The sequence below is a fragment of the Fukomys damarensis genome, unplaced genomic scaffold (genome assembly GCF_012274545.1).
Source record: "Fukomys damarensis isolate Sample0158 unplaced genomic scaffold, DMR_v1.0_HiC HiC_scaffold_36, whole genome shotgun sequence".
Taxonomy (NCBI): Eukaryota; Metazoa; Chordata; class Mammalia; order Rodentia; family Bathyergidae; genus Fukomys; species Fukomys damarensis.
In genome coordinates, this window is record NW_022900948.1 from 27452079 (window position 1) to 27470288 (window position 18210).

The 18210-nt window shown below is 35.6% G+C and overlaps 1 protein-coding gene across 1 annotated transcript in view; it reads left to right on the top strand.

Annotated features, from left to right (window-relative positions):
* Nucleotides 1–18210, top strand: part of Musk (muscle associated receptor tyrosine kinase) — a 115836-nt gene that overhangs the window by 39942 nt on the left and 57684 nt on the right. The window contains exons 5-6 of the mRNA XM_033759098.1: nucleotides 202–329; nucleotides 1170–1311. Coding sequence (XP_033614989.1) covers nucleotides 202–329; nucleotides 1170–1311 — 270 coding nt within the window. The remainder of the gene's footprint in view (nucleotides 1–201; nucleotides 330–1169; nucleotides 1312–18210) is intronic.

The window sequence follows — 18210 nt, forward strand, 5'->3', positions numbered from 1 at the left end:
CCCAAAAAAAAAAAAAAAAAAAAAAAAAAAAAAAAAATCAGCTTCATAGTCACTAAAAACTTGTCTTAGCATTTGATGAAATTTAAAATGTAATGTGCCTAAAATTACTTTTGAAATTGTAATTTAGAGTTGAACAAAGTTAAAACTAAGTTCAAAACAGTGATATGGTCTTTCTAATTTTGAATTTTTATTTCCCTATAGAACCTAAGATAACTCGTCCTCCAATCAATGTAAAAATAATAGAGGGATTAAAAGCAGTTCTGCCATGTACTACCATGGGCAACCCTAAGCCAACCGTGTCCTGGATTAAGGGGGACAGTGCTCTTAGGGTAAGTGATTATTGTGTGAACACATTTTAAAATTTAACAATCTCTTAAACATTTAGCTACATTCTTACAGACTTCAAGTTTAAATTTTGCCCATGTACATTTTAACTTAAACATTTCTATTTATCCTTAAATTTATATTTATTCCTAAATATTTATTCTTTTTAAACTTAATTATTTCTATTAGTTACAGAAATGTTTCTGTAATTATGCAAATTATAGGGCATTTCATGAGGCTGAGTTTAACTCAACTGATTTAAGCAAAACAACATATTGTAACAATTGAATGCAGAAACATTTATGAGAATCCAGGATTTTTTAAAATTAGGCTAGATATTGAAGAAGTAATTTGCAAACATAAAATTAAAACTGGCACCAATCTTCTCACTAAATCCTTTCTTTATTGTCATAAATTATATGTGATTTGTGCTAACATGAATGGGGCTTGTTATTATCATTTTTTAATGAATGAATGAATATATATTTTGTATTTATCTCTTTTAAAGTCTCTAGCAAGCAAATCTAGATTAATAGAATTTACCAAAACAACAACAACAACAAAAACAATGCTTTACATCAAATAGACGTGGGTATGATTTTTAATGAGTCAAGGAAGCCCTTGTGTCTTCCTGAGATGAAAGAAAATGACAACATCTCTTGGGATCATTATGATAGTTAATTAGATCATCTTGTATTTGTGCACTTAATATTTTATTTTATGTACAATAAACACTTAATGAAAGTTAATATTTTTAATGATAATGCTTATGATGATGACTTGCTGAAAATGGCACTTGTATCCTGGACTGGATGCTTTCAAACTTGTGTTCTGGTCTCTGGCAGGAAAATGCCCGCATTGCGGTTCTAGAATCTGGGAGTTTAAGGATTCATAATGTGCAAAAGGAAGATGCAGGACAGTATCGGTGTGTGGCAAAAAACAGCCTGGGGACAGCGTATTCCAAACTGGTGAAGCTGGAAGTTGAGGGTAAGAAGCTGCATGCCTTCCTTTCACAGTGTGATGTGGGACCTCACATTTACTGGGGATGCTTTAGCTTAAGAAAGAATTGTGGATGTTTCTGGTCCCTTAGCTGTCCAGGTCTCACTCCATGGGTCAAGACTACGAGAACAGTGAGGAAAACTTAAGAAAGAAAGAATTTTTCAGTATCATAAAAATTCATATTCTAGCTATTTTCCATAATTGTTGGTAATGTTGATCACCATAATACTAATGTGTAATAATACTAAAGTATAATAGTGTAGTGCTAAAATAATAGACATTTTAGAACTTACTGCTGGCTTGGACAATTTTATCTCATTTAGAAATTTGGAGACAACCGTGGTATAAAGAAAAAAAGGTGATCATTTGCAGATTTGTACTTTGTCATAAAGGAATGAGAAAAATAAATGGACTCGATACATAACCAAAAGGATTATAGTTCTATGGATCATTTAACATGTAGTAGGTTGTCAACCAAGTAGTATGTTGCCAAAGTTGGTGTTTTTTAATCAGTTCAATAGCTCAGTGTGAAGGCTCTTCACTGAAAAATCAGAATCCAAACACTTGATCCTCATGATCTAAAGCTTCCTCACATTGTGCTTAAAAATACACACTACCAGCATACCTACTCTGTGAGTAGACTGATTACAAAACCTTCCCAGTGCTTTTCACTCCAAGCCACAGATTCAATACCTCTAGCTATCAGTTTTCTCCATAAAGTGAGGCTTGTTTTACTTAATGAAATAAGATATTGACAGCTTTTAGCAGTACCTGGTCCTTTGACCACACTCAATAAATGTTGGAATCTGTGGGAATTGACAATTTAATTTCTTTTCTCTTACCTGATTAATAAATGTTGCACAATTGCCTACTGGAAGAAATCACAGTTTAGCAGGAAAGGCTTCAAGGGTTCTGATATCCTTGAGTCCACCTTACTCTCCTTTAGCCAAAATTTATCTTTTCCTGTCTCTTTTCTCAGTCACTATTTTTTCTTTTATAGTTATTCTTAGTTCCCAAGTAGGACTTTGTCCTTCCTCCCACAAATTTAATGATCTCATTTTCCACATTTGCCTCTAATTGACACAACATTTTATTATGCCACTACACAGATTATTGCTAAAATTTCCATTAACTCTTCAGGGGGAAAGAATTTTGTGGCACTAGAGGCTGACAGAATGTAAAAATATATTTTTAGCATAGTTACTATATCTCTATTAACAATTAGTATCAACAATTGATGTGATTTTTTTCAGTGAAAATGAATAAACATACAAATACATCTAGACACATATTCCCATATATTGAACATCTGCTTGGGTACAGTGTTTCCTTGAAATTGGTCTTACACATTCATATAAAGTGCTGTTGAGTTTTTTCTTATCAAACCATACATTAAGAGCTTTCTGTATTATAATAATGATCCTTTGCCACTATCTTCATAGGTATTAAAATAACTTGCTTTAACATTGGCTCACCCAAAATTATCACCAATATCAGTTAGTTGGAGTCCAATTTCACAGTTAGGTCCTGCCTCACCATTTACTTTTGGATCATGGCTATTCGTAAAACTGAATACTGCCTTCTTTGTTCCTAACATTTAAGTGACCTTGTTCATCGGATTCACAGTTAATAGATACTACAGAGTTTATTAAGCCATGATAGTTCTGAAAGCTCATAATATCATTTAGAATAGGTAAGACGATCATTTTAGCTCAGGTGTCTATTTCCACCCCTCCTCTGGTACTTATTAAAATAGTCCAAATATGACATGTTTAGCAGCTGATGGCACATAATAAGCATTTAATAAATTCCATCTACAATAATTATTATTACTTTTAAAACATTAATGTTGCAGCAGATCTGTTTTGGCACTGGAAGTTCTAAAAGTTTAACTGTTCAAGGTACCTGTAAATGTCGATACCACTTTAGCAATGTTAAGAACTGAATGTGAGGCTGGAACGTGGTCAGTTGGGGCTGATGAGAACATACGTGCACCATATAGTAACTCTGCGAATGAGTTACGAGTTGGATATTTTGAATCAGAGCTCCACAGTGCCATTCGATTCTGTCTTACACTTACTATGGGTGGGCATGCCAAGAAAAAAGAGGCCTTGCCACTGAGAGCTTCCGACAAGGACAAACGTAGCAGGTTCATTAACACACTGGGTATAGTGTGAATTTCAGCTCTCATAACGAACATCAAAGACACACTACCGTCCAAGGGGAAATAAACTTTGCTTTCTAAATTACCATCTGCAGGTTTATGGACCTCTGGAACGGGAACATAAGGACATTCTACCCTTCTGTCTTGTCTCAAATGATTTCAACTGTGATGCATAATTCTCAGGATGTTCCAGCATGAATGTCTTTCTAAAAGGATGAGCAATGCAATGGCTGACATTTTTTAGTGTGCCACTAACGCTAAATGCTTCAGTCGGATTATCTCATTTAGTCGTGATTAAGTGTCTCTGAGAAGAACCTTTATTATGCTACTTTTGGAAACTGGGGAACATGGAGACTAGCAAATTACAAACGGCCACACAGATGATAGTATCTAAGAAACTGAGTAACACTGCATGCTTTCTGTTCTATTTAACATCAAGAGAGGCCTGTGTGATGACGTCAAGAGTAAAGAAGGGTAAATTTGAGTCACTTGTAGGCAACAGACGCACTTGGAGACCATAGTGCAAGGTGTAATAAATCAGATACAAAAGCTTAAATATCACATAATTTCTCTGATATGACAGCCCCAAGTATAAACAATTCAAAGAGCAAAATATAAGATGTACATGAGGAAACATGGAGGTAGACCTTTTGCAAACAGGAAGGGAACCTAGAGAGGGAGGGAGGTGGGAGGGATGTGAAGCAAAAGGGAAATCAAAAGGATTCAAATATGCTAAGTACATGTACCAATTCCCCGAGATGAATGCATGCATTGTGTATTGCCAACATATACTACTAAAAAAAGAGTAGTAGTAGGACAGAAATGAGGTATTTTGTAAAAGAAGGGCAAAACAGGAACATAGGAGGGAGAAAGAGACAAAGATTTTGTTAAATTTGTCAAGAGAGATGAGTCAAAAAAGGAGGCAGTTGTTTTAAAATATTGAAAATATTAAAGCACCAATGAGAAGATTTGAACACACAGAAGATAAGGGAAATGCATAAGGGCATGTAGTGCTTAGCATGTAGTGCTTAGCATGCACAAGGGATGACCCAGGGGCCAAGTGAAATGATAAACTTTATACAGAGGGTGACCACATGTCCTGGTTTGCCCAGGACAGTTCTGGTTTACACCTGTTGTCCTGGGATAATTATTAATAGAGTTACTCTTTTACTTTCAAAAGTATTCAGGCTTCCATGATAAAGGATATGGTTACTCTCCTTGGGCAAAAAGAGAGGATTCTCTTTTTATTCTTTATGATAGAAAGAAAGAGAACGCGTACATTTTCCAGCATGAATTAATAAGTTAAGTGAGTAGAATTTGAAAAAGCTCTGTTCTCATGGTCTCTATTTCCTCTAGGAAGTAGAAGGTAAGGTTATCTTCTGAAAATTCTTTTGTAAGGGGGCCAAGCAAAAGAGGGTGGGGATAAAGAGAGTGGAAAGGTTTTTAAATAGCTGTGAGATGGGAGAGATGACTCACAAGGGAAACTAGGATTGCAAAGGGCTGTCAAGGTGCAGTTAAGAAGAGGACTATGAATGTGAAATGTCACCAGTCTGCATGGCTGCAGGGTCCTTCTCCCACCCCATGCCAACCAGGGTTGCTCTGCTGTGCACGCGTAAGTTCAGAAAAAGTGGAAAATTAAATTTCAAGGCAACACATGAAAGTTGGAGTTTTGCCAAGAAGAAGCTAGGACGAAGGAGAATGCTGCAAAAGAGACTGAAGCAATGAATAATGGGACCTTTATACGTCAAATATACCTAGGGTTCAATATCCAAATATCAAATAAAATAGAAATTAAACCGAGGGTTAAACGTTGCTCCAGCACTATGGAAGGACAAGGTAATATGAAAGTCTTCCTCCCACAAACACCCAGAAATTCTGGGTTGGCTGTGCAACTCATATGAATAAAATGTAACACCCCAGAATCCAGAAACGAATAAAGTAGAACCAACAGATCAGCAATCTTTAAAGTAGGTTCTCCATTGTCCAGGAGGCAATGGGAGAGGTGCTCATGGTTTTAGGGTCTAAAAGAGGCAGGAAACAGTCTTCAACCCTGTGAAGTGGAGGTTATCACTGAGAACCTGTAAAAATCTGAGAACCACAGAAGCGTCAAAATGAGCCAGAAAAGTTCCAGGTATAGGCACGAAAATGATAACACAGAGGCTCGATCATATTCATCTCAGTTCCAGTTGTGACAAGAGGAAATAAAAGCCTTTTATAAATATTGAACACTCACAAAACATAGGTTTGATATTGAGTTGATAAAATCAGCACAGTTTTGAAAGTCCCCAATGAAAAATTTAACATAAAAATTGGTCCTGGGCCAAAATTTAACTGCATCAAAAAAGATTTTAAAACGCACTTAGGGCCAGGGATTTAGCTCAGTGGTGCTGCCAACCTGCCTCACAAGCTCAAGGTCCTGAGTTCAATCCCCGGTACCAAAAAAAAACACAAACAAAACAATAAAATGCACTTTATCCAGGTGACACTAGATTTTTATGGATAAAGTCACACTGAGGATGAGTTCACAATGTAAACTTGTTCTACCTACAAGAAGCAACCACCTTCAGTAATAGTTAGATGACGTAATACACAGAAAAGAGATACTACAATGCAAAAAAGTTAATAAAGCAACATATAAAGTGATCACTTTGTATTATTAAAGACACAATAGAAGGAGGAACATAGGAGGAAGGGAGGCTATATTGAAAAAGAATTAAATATAATTTTAATAAGTGAAAAATGTATAATGATTGAAATTAAAATGCATTGGATGAGGCCAGGGATTTAGCTCAGTGGTGCTGCACCCGCCTCACAAGCACAAGGACTTGATTTCAAGCCACAGTACCAAAAATGTTTAAAAATAAAATGTAATGGATGAGTAATTATATATTAGATAAGGAGATAATTCATTCATTAGAAGAGATTCAAGAATTTAGAATTCCATGCAGAGATTTGAAAATGAAATTGAGTTTAAGAAATATCATTATATGATATCAATAGCAGGATATGTTACAAATATCAATATCAGATACGTTACAGAAAGAGAACATAGAGAAAATCTGAGAGGCAACACTCAGACACTTTACTGAGAATTTGATAGCACTGATGAAAACTCAAATCCTCCAGTCTGGGAAACACACCAAATCCCTGTCAGTAAAAATAAAGAGAAAATAAGAGAACAATTTTACTCAGACACATCATAAAGCATAAAAGATAAAGAGACAGTTTTCTGGTACTCCTTGAGTTGAACTCAGGCCTTCACGTTGAGCTCTATCCCCTTCACTTTTTCTGTTTTATTTTGTGACAAAGGCTCATTAAGTTCCCCAGCTGAACATGAACTCTCAATCCATCTGCCGCAGCCTCCCAAAGTGCTGAGATCTCAGGCATGCACCACCTCTCCCAGCTTAAACAGATGATTCTAAAAATGGAAGAAAAGCCATGTAACTTATGAGGGATAACAATCTGAATCACAGCCATACAGAGTGTGTGGGAAAAACCCTGCCTTCATCTATGCTTATGATTTGGAATAGCCTCGCAGAGGTCTTTTGGGGAAAAAGGTCTAACTTTAAAATGTATATAGATTTGTCACAACAATTTAACTTCTGAAAACGTATCTAAAGGAACATTCAGATAAGCATGTGCTCAAGATTATTTAGTACAAAGATGCTTGTGGTGGTAAAATATTAAAAGAACTTAAATTTGCATCAATATGAGATTGACTAAGCACGTGTTGAAATTCCATTCAGTCATTAAAAGAACAAAATTGATCTGTATGTATTGACTTCTAAAAAATCCATCACACATGCAATGATAGGTCTGTTTCCCATTTATGAGCCTCAGCTTCCAAATCTCTAAAATCGAAATAAAAGCATTTTTGTTGATGTGATTATCCATTAATATAGACACAGTAAACACTATATAATTTTCCCTCTTTTTTACTTACTTCAAATAGTAAGTACTTGTATAGTGCAAAGTACTCTTCTAAGTTCTTTAGAAATATTAATTCACTAGTCATATAATATATTCATAAATTTAAAAGGTTAAAAAAAACAGCATGTGTTATATATTATATATGTATAATCAAACTTAATAGTGATCTCTGTCTAGAATTCCATGGTAGGAGTTAGCTTTCATTGTACACTTTATACAGTTCTATAGGTTTTGAACCTTCATAAAGAGACCTTTGGAATTAGGAATAATTAATACACATGCTTATACTTAGAAAAATAGTTCTTCCAAATACACTATTTTGAAAAATGCCATTCGTAGATGTAAGATGTTGTGTTTGCAGTTCTGTTGCTCCATTCTTCTCTCAGACAAACAGAAGAATGGGAAAAACTTTGTCTAAGGCGATTCATTCCTATGTTTAGATATTCACAGCCCTCGACTACTGGGTGAGGAACATTGGAATGGGGGGTTTCTGATGAACAGAACATGGAACATATCCCTACGTTACAGAAGTATATTAGTCACTTCCCCTTTGATGGAGAAAAATTCCTGATTCCCACAACTTAAAGGAGAAGACCATATGACTCATGGTCCAGGGAATTCAGTCCATGGTAAGCTGGCTTTAAGGCAGAAACATCACGACAGAAGGGCGTGGTGGCAAAATCTTCCCACCTCATGGCAGCCAGAAAGCAGAGAGTAAAGAAGAAAGGAGCCTAAAACAAGAAAATGTCCTTCCAGACCATGCCCCTTGTTATACACATCTTCCAAGCAGGCTTATTTCCTCACAGCACATTCAGCTATGAATTCATTAGGGAATCGATCCACTGATGTATAGCAGCTCCAAGATCCAATCATCTTTTAAAAAACTCCACCTCTGAACACACAAGGGACACTCTAGCTCTATAACTTAATAAAAAGGAATCGATTGGTAAGAATAGTTGCTGTGAGATCTCTACAGAAAGTAAGTGGAGCCAACTAATGGAGTAGGTAAAGGGAATCAGACTACAGCAGCTGCTGATGGATTCTCTGTTTGACTCTGCATTCTCACTTGTGGGCAGAATGCTGGAATTTATGACTTGGTGGGAGGATCCAATATGAAAATTCAGTCTGGCTTCTGATTTCTCTCTGAATGTTTTCCACACTCTGTTGGATGTTACTGAATTATAGCGTAAAGGGAAAAGTAAAACATAAGTTGCCACAGAAAGTGAATCAGTGCTGGATGGAAGTATTTGACATTGGCAGGGAACTCTCCATTGTTTCCCAAGTTCCGTAGTCATCTGGATTGCAGAAAAGCATTGTCAGGCTGACAGCTGTGGAAATGTTAACCCCTGTCTGTGGTACCTCCGGGACAATAGACTTCAGAACATGTTTCACAGCAAGATATGTCCAGGGACATCTTTTTGGTCTAACATCATCAGAGAAATCTGTAACATATTACATAATTCTAAGATAATTATTTTTCATATTTTACTATATGTGGGTTGTGTCATGCAATCACTGGTTTTTATGATCAGTATTGGATAGTGTTTTGTTCTTTTGTTGTAAATTTTACTATGTCTAAAATTGAGTCTCATAGATGCTAAAGGCTGTTGTACCTGATTTGTGGCTTTCACCTTTACCTAGAATCATTCGTTATGTTTCCTAATCTAAAAATGAATATACAATGATAAAACAAAAGCAAATCAACCAGATTGCTTCATAAAACCTTCTCATTATAACTATAAACATTCCTTCTGCTTGTGATCATTTTTTAATACTTAGTTCCCCACAGAAGTGAAATCATCATTTTTAGTAAGATGAATCCATATAGTCTCTTCTCCACCTGAATAAATTATATTAACTTTATATTGGGTTTGTTAGGTTGAAAACAGAAGTTTAAAAACTTTTTGAAGGTTTTGTAGAAGGAATTTCCTTTCAAGAGACAGTCTTGCTGGCTTCCACAATCCACTGTACATTTTACTTTAGGTACGGTGCATGCCCAAAGAATGATCCATACCGATATAGTTTTCTCCTGAGCACAAGCAAAGGCCAGGAAGACAGCTACTCTGGTCCAGGGAGAGGAAAATGGAATGTGTTCTTGTAAACGGTAGGGCTGGGTCTCAAAAAGAGGTTACTATTGTGGTTTCTCTGGACCACCTCTGACATCCAAGGTTGAGTTCATGTTCCTTTTTTTTAACCAGTGACATATACCCCTTTTAAAATATATGTTGAATGAATACTAATATCACAGAAAATAAATCTTTTTGGTAAGATGATGTAATTCTTGTTTTTATAGCTCTCGGGGCCTTTGTTGTATTTTAATCATTGGAAAAGACCTATAGCAATGTAGGAACGTTTCATTTTCCTTCTTATGTTCTTTGCCTTAACTTGATAAAAGAATTTACTTATTTGGGGCTGAACGTGGTTCTTACTGTGCCCTGTGAATATCACATTCACATGAATCTCGTTTTGTGTAAAGAAACTGTTTGAGACCCAAATTAAAATAGATGTTGGGGGTTATCAGATTCCTTGTTAATTACATTTTCGATTATTACTTTGTTTTTTTTGCTCTTGGAGCTTTAAGTCATTAAGAAAAAGGATTGGACAGAAGGGAAGTTGGGACTGAGACAGGGCTATCAGTTACCACTCACCAGTGGGGAAAGATGACTTGGCATCAATACAAAGCCACAAAGGAGAGCCAGAAAGGGTCTGGACGCAGAAAAAGAATGAGAACAGAGTTGTTCTACACAGAGGGTTACTGTGGATTTCTCTAATGCTTATACAATTCCTCATTTCCACATGGCTTTTAAAACAGCATCTTGTCTCAGCATGTGGGAGAGGCAGCACCTTGAGAGCAGGGAGGGAAGGGAAACCATGTGAAACATTTAAATGGGTTTAATGAACCCATCTCCATCACTTGCCAGGGTACCTGAATACCATCAGTACAATTTCTTTGCAGTCTGAAAGGCTTTGCCACATATATTTGGGGCTGACCAAGGCCACTCAGAAACTTATTTTTTGAAGTTTTTTTTTCCAACCATTTACAGTATGTCAAAATAACAGAATCCCAAGGGACCATAATAAATTGTAATTCATATCTCTCTGTCCAGGTCTATTGTGTCTCAGAAGCAGCTATGGTAGATTTAACCACAAAAGAGTTGCACTATTGTTTTTTAAATAGCTGTCTTCTTTCCTCAGGATCCAGTTTTCTTGTTGCATCTGCAAGCGCAGAAGTGATCGTGTAATGTTTACACCACATTTGACTTGCTTTTTCCTTTGTTTATGCTGCAGCTCTTAATATGACAAATGCCACAGAGAGAGGTATTTGAACCCCCAACGTGTGCTGTGCGTTCAGTGATTGCAGTTTTAATAAATTTGCAGTGGTCCTGTTCCCGGCATCAGTCCTACTTGTTTGATGCCACTAACAGGTTTGATTTGCTGTCATGAATACATTGTGTATTTTAAAACCAAACAACAAAAAAAGTCATAAACCTCTGATATCCCTGGGCCTATATCTCTGGGGAAATTAAACCTGCATGATTTAATACAGTGCATGTTCAAAAAGAAGTGTTTGACCCATTAGCTTTGACTTTAGGAGACAATATGTTACATTTTAAATATTTCTGTAGGACTTTCAGGGAAGAGTGCTAAAGCAAGCCTTAGTTAAAGACTTGTCACTAAACTTCTTCACTGAAAGAAAGTTATAAAATAATTATAGCACTGAACAGATAATGCTTCAAAGGCCAGTTAGACCCTCTTAAATTGTAGTGTTAACGAAAATGTACTCGAAAATAATTAAGCTGTTCAGATAATGTTAACATGATTCTGTTTTAAATGAAAAGTTATTATGACCTGAGATAGGTATACTTTAATTGAAACAATTTTAATTTTTAATAAAGAGATATATTAAAGAGAGATGTACAGATTCAAACATACATGCACAGAAAAAGAAAGTTCATTCTCTTTAATGAATTAATCTATCCAACCAAAAAGTACTGCACAACGTTCCAGGAACTATGTAAGACAGAACCATTACTTTTCTCACCAGGCTTAATTTCAAAATATAAATGTAAAATTCCCAGGTTTGGATTCAGGCAAAGATGTCCCAGAAAGCTCTTAGAATTCTGTGGCAATATGGATTTCAAATAATTTTGCATTCAGTTATTTCCTTCAGATATCAAATATATGATTTTGAGATTTTAATTAGTATATTCACTTCCATGAATAATTATCTATACAAAACGTGATTTTTGGAGGGAACTGAATGTGTTAGCTAATCATACAAGCTCTAGGATCTCAAGAAAGCTACATGGGCTCAAGAATCCAGTGGTGCTGGGAAATCTATGCACCCGTGCAACAAGCACCTGTTTGCTGTGCTTGAAAACTTGGAAAGATTCGCCATTCACTGGCTTCCTGAGTTAAAATCTTGGTCCCACCACTTGCTGTCTGTGCAACTTTCAGTAGGTCACTTAATTTCTCTCTGCATCAGTTGTCCTACCTACAAAAATAGTCAATATTATGATTTACCTCGTGAGTTGTAGAAGGATAAATTTAGACAATAATTTATAGCTCTCAATGAGAGTGGCACAGAGAAATCACTTGATAGTTATTAACACTATTTCTAGGGTTGATATAACTTCCATGCGATAGAAATAGTGATATAAGAAAGCACTTACAAAGACAATTATATCTCTTTTGCTAAGGTGTTATCCTTCTTTGAGGTAGAAACAATAAAGTTCAATGGTAAAAGCTGAATTTTCAAACTCAATAGTTTGATTCAATCCAAAGAGAAATCATAGACTTAAAATCAAGAAGGGGCTCTCAAAACCATATGGCTTGATCCCTTATTTCATAGACCAGGAAACTTGCGACCAATTAAAGGATTACTTGGTCCAAGTTAGCAAAGGAACCTGAATACCTTGATTCCTACTCCAGGACACCTTCCACCAGCCACTTTTGATTCCTTTGTTTTTTATATGTGTGTTGTGTAAGTCAGTAGTTTGGAGAGTTCACATGCTGTAGTATTAGTTAGACCTGGGTGTTAATCCTGACTGGGTAACTTACTAGTTATTTGAGGTTGGGTGATTGACTTGACCTCTGCAAGTCTATGTCCTCATTCATGAAATGATGGCATCATTATTTAGAACACAGAGTTCTTAAAATGGACTGCGATAGCAAGCACAGAGTCTCATAGGAGCTCCACGATAAGTATTGCTTGTTGTTGGTATTGTTTCTATTGTTTACATTTTTATAAAGCTAGATCATATCTATCCAGAGATGCCTACTGGTTAGGCTTCTCAAATTTCATAACTAGAATGTCAACATTACCAACTGCTCATCTGGTTTCCAAAGAACATAAATCTATCCCCAATCAGCAATGCTTTGTACTTGCATTCTTGGTACTTGTTAGAGATTATAACTTTGGTTTGGCGGTGCTGTGATGAGTAATGTTGGGAAGCTTATCTAAGGAGCTGTATGAAGCTGTGTCTTTATGGCAAACTACAAGGAATTCCCTGTCCCCACAAAAAGCACAATAACTTGAAAGTGGAAGTAACTTTAGTGTATACCCTGAACTTTCATTTTATTCATTATAGAAATACACAGTTACAAAAACCTGATTTGGAATATTCATCTTTCTACTACTTGCTGCTCCCTTGTAAATCTCCACTGAGAAATTACCTGGGGAAAATAAATGGTCTTCCATGGGAAACTGGCATTTTCTGTTGTGAATATTGTGTAATTTATTTTATTTTATTCTCTTAGAATCCAACTTGTTTTAGTCATGGTATATTATACTAAACGTGACCAGAAGTTGCCTTCTCTTTTATAATATGCTGTTCTTTCACTTAACTTGGAGTCATGTCATTGATTTCAACTCTCCCCCCACCAAAAAAAAACAAAAAAGAAAAACAACAAACTTCAAAAAAATAGAAAAAACCTAAGTTAATATATTAATGGAATTCTTCCTCCAAGTGGCTCTCAAACATCCGTGTACATCAGAAACATCTGTAGATCTCCTTAAAAGGATAACCTCAGAATATATTTCCCAGAGACTCAGTTTTGATAGGTCTGTGTTATGGCTTTTTAGTAACATCCCAGTGTGCTTCATGCAAGTGATTTATGAACCACCCTTTAGGAAACATTGACTTAAGGGTTTTCACTTGGAGTGTCTTTATTCCAGATGAATCATAAAAATCTAAATATAAAGTGAGTTTATGAATAAATAGGACAATATAAATGTCAGGATACTTCCAAATGCACCCATCTATGTTCCACTTAATGAGGCAACTCCTAAAGGTATAGCAAACATGTTTATTAGTCAGTTTTCTTTTACTGTGAAAAAATACCTAAAATAGTCACCTTAAAGGAAAACAGGTTTATTTTGGTTCACAGTTTCAAACGTTTGAGTCCATGGTCTCTTGGTCCTATTGCCTTGGGTGGCATATGACATAGAGAGTGTAATAGAAGACTGTTCACCTGATGGCCAGCGAGAAAGAGAAAGATATCGTGGGTCCAACATCCCTGTCAAGGGCATACTCCCAGTGACCTTACTTTCTCTCACTAGCCACCCCCATTAAGATACTGCCACCTCCCAATAGTACTCTGGGCTGGAAACTAATTCTTTTTGTTTAAATTGAGTTTATTGGTACATTTTAGGTATACAGTACAGTTACATTTACTATTGGGATCTTGTACCTCTACATGACAGGTCTTGGTTCTTATTTTTTCCCCTTGTCCCTCCACTCCCTTCACCCCCTCCTCCCCTCCCCATATACAAACACTTTATTTCCAATTTTTTCATTTTCTCATATTTTTTTTATTTTCCCTTATTACCTTTTCCCTACCCTTCCCACTTCCCCTACACCTTTAGACCTTTTCTTCCTATTTCACTTTGTCCATTATATCATTAGGATCTTATGTACTATTATAGTTTGTCACACCAGAGAAACTATACGGTATTTACACATGTGTGACTTATTTATTTCACTTAGGAGTATATCCCCAATATGTATCCATTTTCCTATGAATGAATCTAATTTCTCATTCTTTATGGCTGAGTAGTATTCCATTTTATAGAAAAACCACATCTTCTTTATCCAGTGGAAACAAATTCTTCAACATATGGGCTTTCAGGATACATTCAAACTATAGCAACCTAATTCATTTCTTGAAACGATTTTGAACTTAGCGAAGAAAATGGACATGCAAACAAGTAGTTACAATAAGCAAAGTGCAGTGGATTTTTAGTGATAGCAGCTTGCACTGGGTACATACACAGGTCAGAGGGGGTAGTGAGAGGTCAGGTAGTGAGAGATTAAGAGGTGAGGTACAACTGGGCTTTAATTGATGAAGAGCTGCTCATGATAACAATGAGAGAGGAAGAAGAAAGGAAAAGAAAGGAAAAAATACATATTCATCATGCATGCACAGCCCAAACCAGGGAGTAAAACACAACCCAGAAAGTTTGAAACATCATCTGTCAGTGATGTTATACAGGAGGAGCACCTGTGATTTGATGCACAGGCTCACATTGAGATTCTGTTCGATGGTATCCTCTTTGAGATCCTCTGTTAATAGATAGATTATACCCATCATGTCAGCTTACGAAACTATAGTTTGGAGACACATTCCCTGTTTGGCTTCCAGAGTTCCATCTGAAGGGCCACAGAAATGTTCCCAATCCAATCCACCGTGGTGGGAGATTATGGTGGTAGTTTAGATTAAGATTGCTATGGCTCCTCTTTCTTCTTCCTGGTAAAATTTCTAGGAGCAAAAATTAAATAAATACCTCATTTTTTTGGAATAAAACTCAGCTTCACTGTTTTCAGAGTACAGATATTGCCCTGAGCTTAAGTAAAAAATGTCTTTAGCAATAAACTAAGATTTCTGATAAGTGTATCATGCTTAAATAAGATTAGGAAAAGTTGGGTGAATCATGCATGGAAACGTCTATACTATCTTTGTAACTCTTTGGTATATCTAAAATCATTTCAGAATAAAAATGTTTTTAAAAGGTAGACTAAGAATGATGCACGTCCTAGTAAAATCATTTTATCATCTTGTCCTATCAAAAATAGAAAGTGAATTTCTTTTTCAAGACTGAAAAAAGCGAAGTAGAGCTGAAATTCAAAGTTTTTTAGCAGATGGTTAAATTCCTAATATAGTTTTAGAACCCATGTAACAAAAATATGCTCAATAGTTCCTCTACCTATATCTAGGACTGAAATGAAAACAAGTGAACTTCACGAAGCTCTTGTCTTGGTAAACATTTCTTGCTCATACTCATTAGTCACCCTCCGCATTTCCAAACTAGAAAAAAATTACCATCTCAAATGCCACAGAAATGTTCCAACCCAAGCCACTTTAGAGAATCATGACATCAGGGAGGCAGGCATCCATTCCTCTGAGGACTTAGAGAGAAGGGGTCCCTGCCTTTGAGGATGATGCATCTGTTCTCCAAAGAGCCTCAGTGGGTAAACCACCTCGTGCATTGTTCTGTTTCAAAAAGGATGGAAATGTAAACAGTGGCAGCGCACCAGGATCCAGAGTTAGGAAAGAGGAACCAGGTATTTATTTAAGCTTGTCATTATTATTGCCAGATTTTTTTTTAATGATTGGAGAACAAAAGAAGAATTTGTTGAGAAGTGAAGAACCACAGAGCTTCGATATGATTGCCATTTAATCATGTCTTAGCCAATTTTTTATAAATAAGAAACTTGAAAATTAGAAAATATTAAATGGACCCTTTTCATTCTTCACAGCGCTTGTCTACTAATGCATCTTCAGCTCAATAATTTTTAAAACTACTGTGCTTTATGAGATTGTCAAATTACAAATAGATTCAACCGACCCAAGCAGATTAGCATCCACATTTTACTAAAATGGTCTCAAGAATGAATTTTGCAGAATGATTCCTTTCTTAAATAATTCAGTTTAAGCATGGAGATAAGCACATGCTTTTAACACCTAGCAAAAGGGTACTCAACATGATCCGCATCCGGGAGGCAGCCGGCTAAGGCAGGTTGACATTTAAAAAATAAAATTAAATTAAACTCTCTCTTTGAAGTCAGTTGAAGGAATGGCCTTCATGAGTCACAAAGATATCCTACAGATCAAAATAGCTCTGGAAAGAAAAAAAAAAAAAAAAGAGCTAAAAGGCCTGGCTTCAAAGTTTGCTTCTAGGGCGCTGAAGCTGTGTGTTAGGTGCCATATTAACTTCTTTACATAAGTCTTATTATGTAGTCTTCTCCATAGCCATATTAGTTGGAAGTTAATAATTATATTTTCTGGATGAAAAAACTAAAGTTCCAAGAAGTTGAGCGATAATCCTCATCAAACAGCTAGTAAACAGGGAAGTTGGAGTTAAAATATAGATCTACAGCCTGCATTGTTATAAGGGTATTATATATGAACACAAGGGAATTATCCAATTAATAAGGTTTTGATTTCCCAATTTCTAAGTTTTGCCCTTAGAAAACTCTGGAAAAGTGTTTTTTTTTTTTTTTTTTTTTTTGGTACCAGGGATCGAACTTGGGTCCTTGTGCTTGCGAGGCAGGCAGCAGAACCACTGAGCCAAATCCCCGGCACTGGAAAGGTATTCTTACAGTACCAGGTGATCAGAAATTTCTTTAAGATGTTGACTATAAGGAAAATTATGAATAATTTAGTGAATTGACTCTGAAAATAAAACAATCTTTTGGAAAGAGAATTTTTTCTGAAAGACAAAAAAGAGTGCTCTATATAAATAGAATAATTTTTACATTTCTTCTTGATACATACTTCTGACTCTTTAGGAATTTTCACAGATTTTCTTAACCTTTAATGCTGTCACCAAATGAGTTCTCACAACCTGAAGAGCTCAGGATATTTATACCTGAAGAGTAAAGTTAGGGCTCAAATTGAAAAACAACCATAAGTTTCTATTTTGAGAAGTGACTTTGTAGCATTTGTAAGCCAATAAATTTATACTGTAACAGATAATTAAATGAAGGTAGAATTATAGATAAAAGGAAAAGAGAGTTATTTTTCTCTTTCTTATGTTCTGAAAATATTTGTGACCTTCCTTTCTGAATGTTGGCCTTTTGTCCTTCACATTGGACAAGCACAATAAAACTCTCAATAGGCTCTTCAGGGGCAAAAATTCAGCACTTGTACCAGTAGCTTTCTTTTATGTTGTCTCTTAATTCTATCAGTTTGGGCTTCATATGTTTGAAATTATACTATTAAGTAATACACAGTGGTTATTGTTGTAGTTCCTCCTTTGCGAATTATATTTTTAATCTTTGGAGAAATTTTTTTATCATCTCTATCAATGTTGTCACTGCATTTTTTATTTGTTTGGTATTTCCTATTCTTTGGTATTCTTCAGTGCTTTTCTTTGAAGAATATAGCTTGATTTTTTAAATAATTTAATCCAACGGACTCATACTAGTAGACAAGTTTAGGACCTTACATTTATTCTGAAAACTTGCTTCTATTGTTTATAATAACATTCTACTTACTTTATTATGTATTCTGTTTTTTATGCTATTCCTTTTCTGTACTTCTTTTTAAATTTTTCTTCTGCTTTCTGGAGGATTGATTTCATTCTAACTCTTTACTTTATCCCAACCCAATAACAACAATATCATAGTGGTTTATTACTTTTCATTTTTAGTATTGAGTCAATACTAATTTTAATAAAGTTTAAAATCACACAGTATCTTCTCCAATTTTCTCAACCAAGGCAAGAGTCTTATCTTCCTTTAATTTCCTGTTTAACATTAGATCTCCTCATCACTTGTCATTTCCCTTAA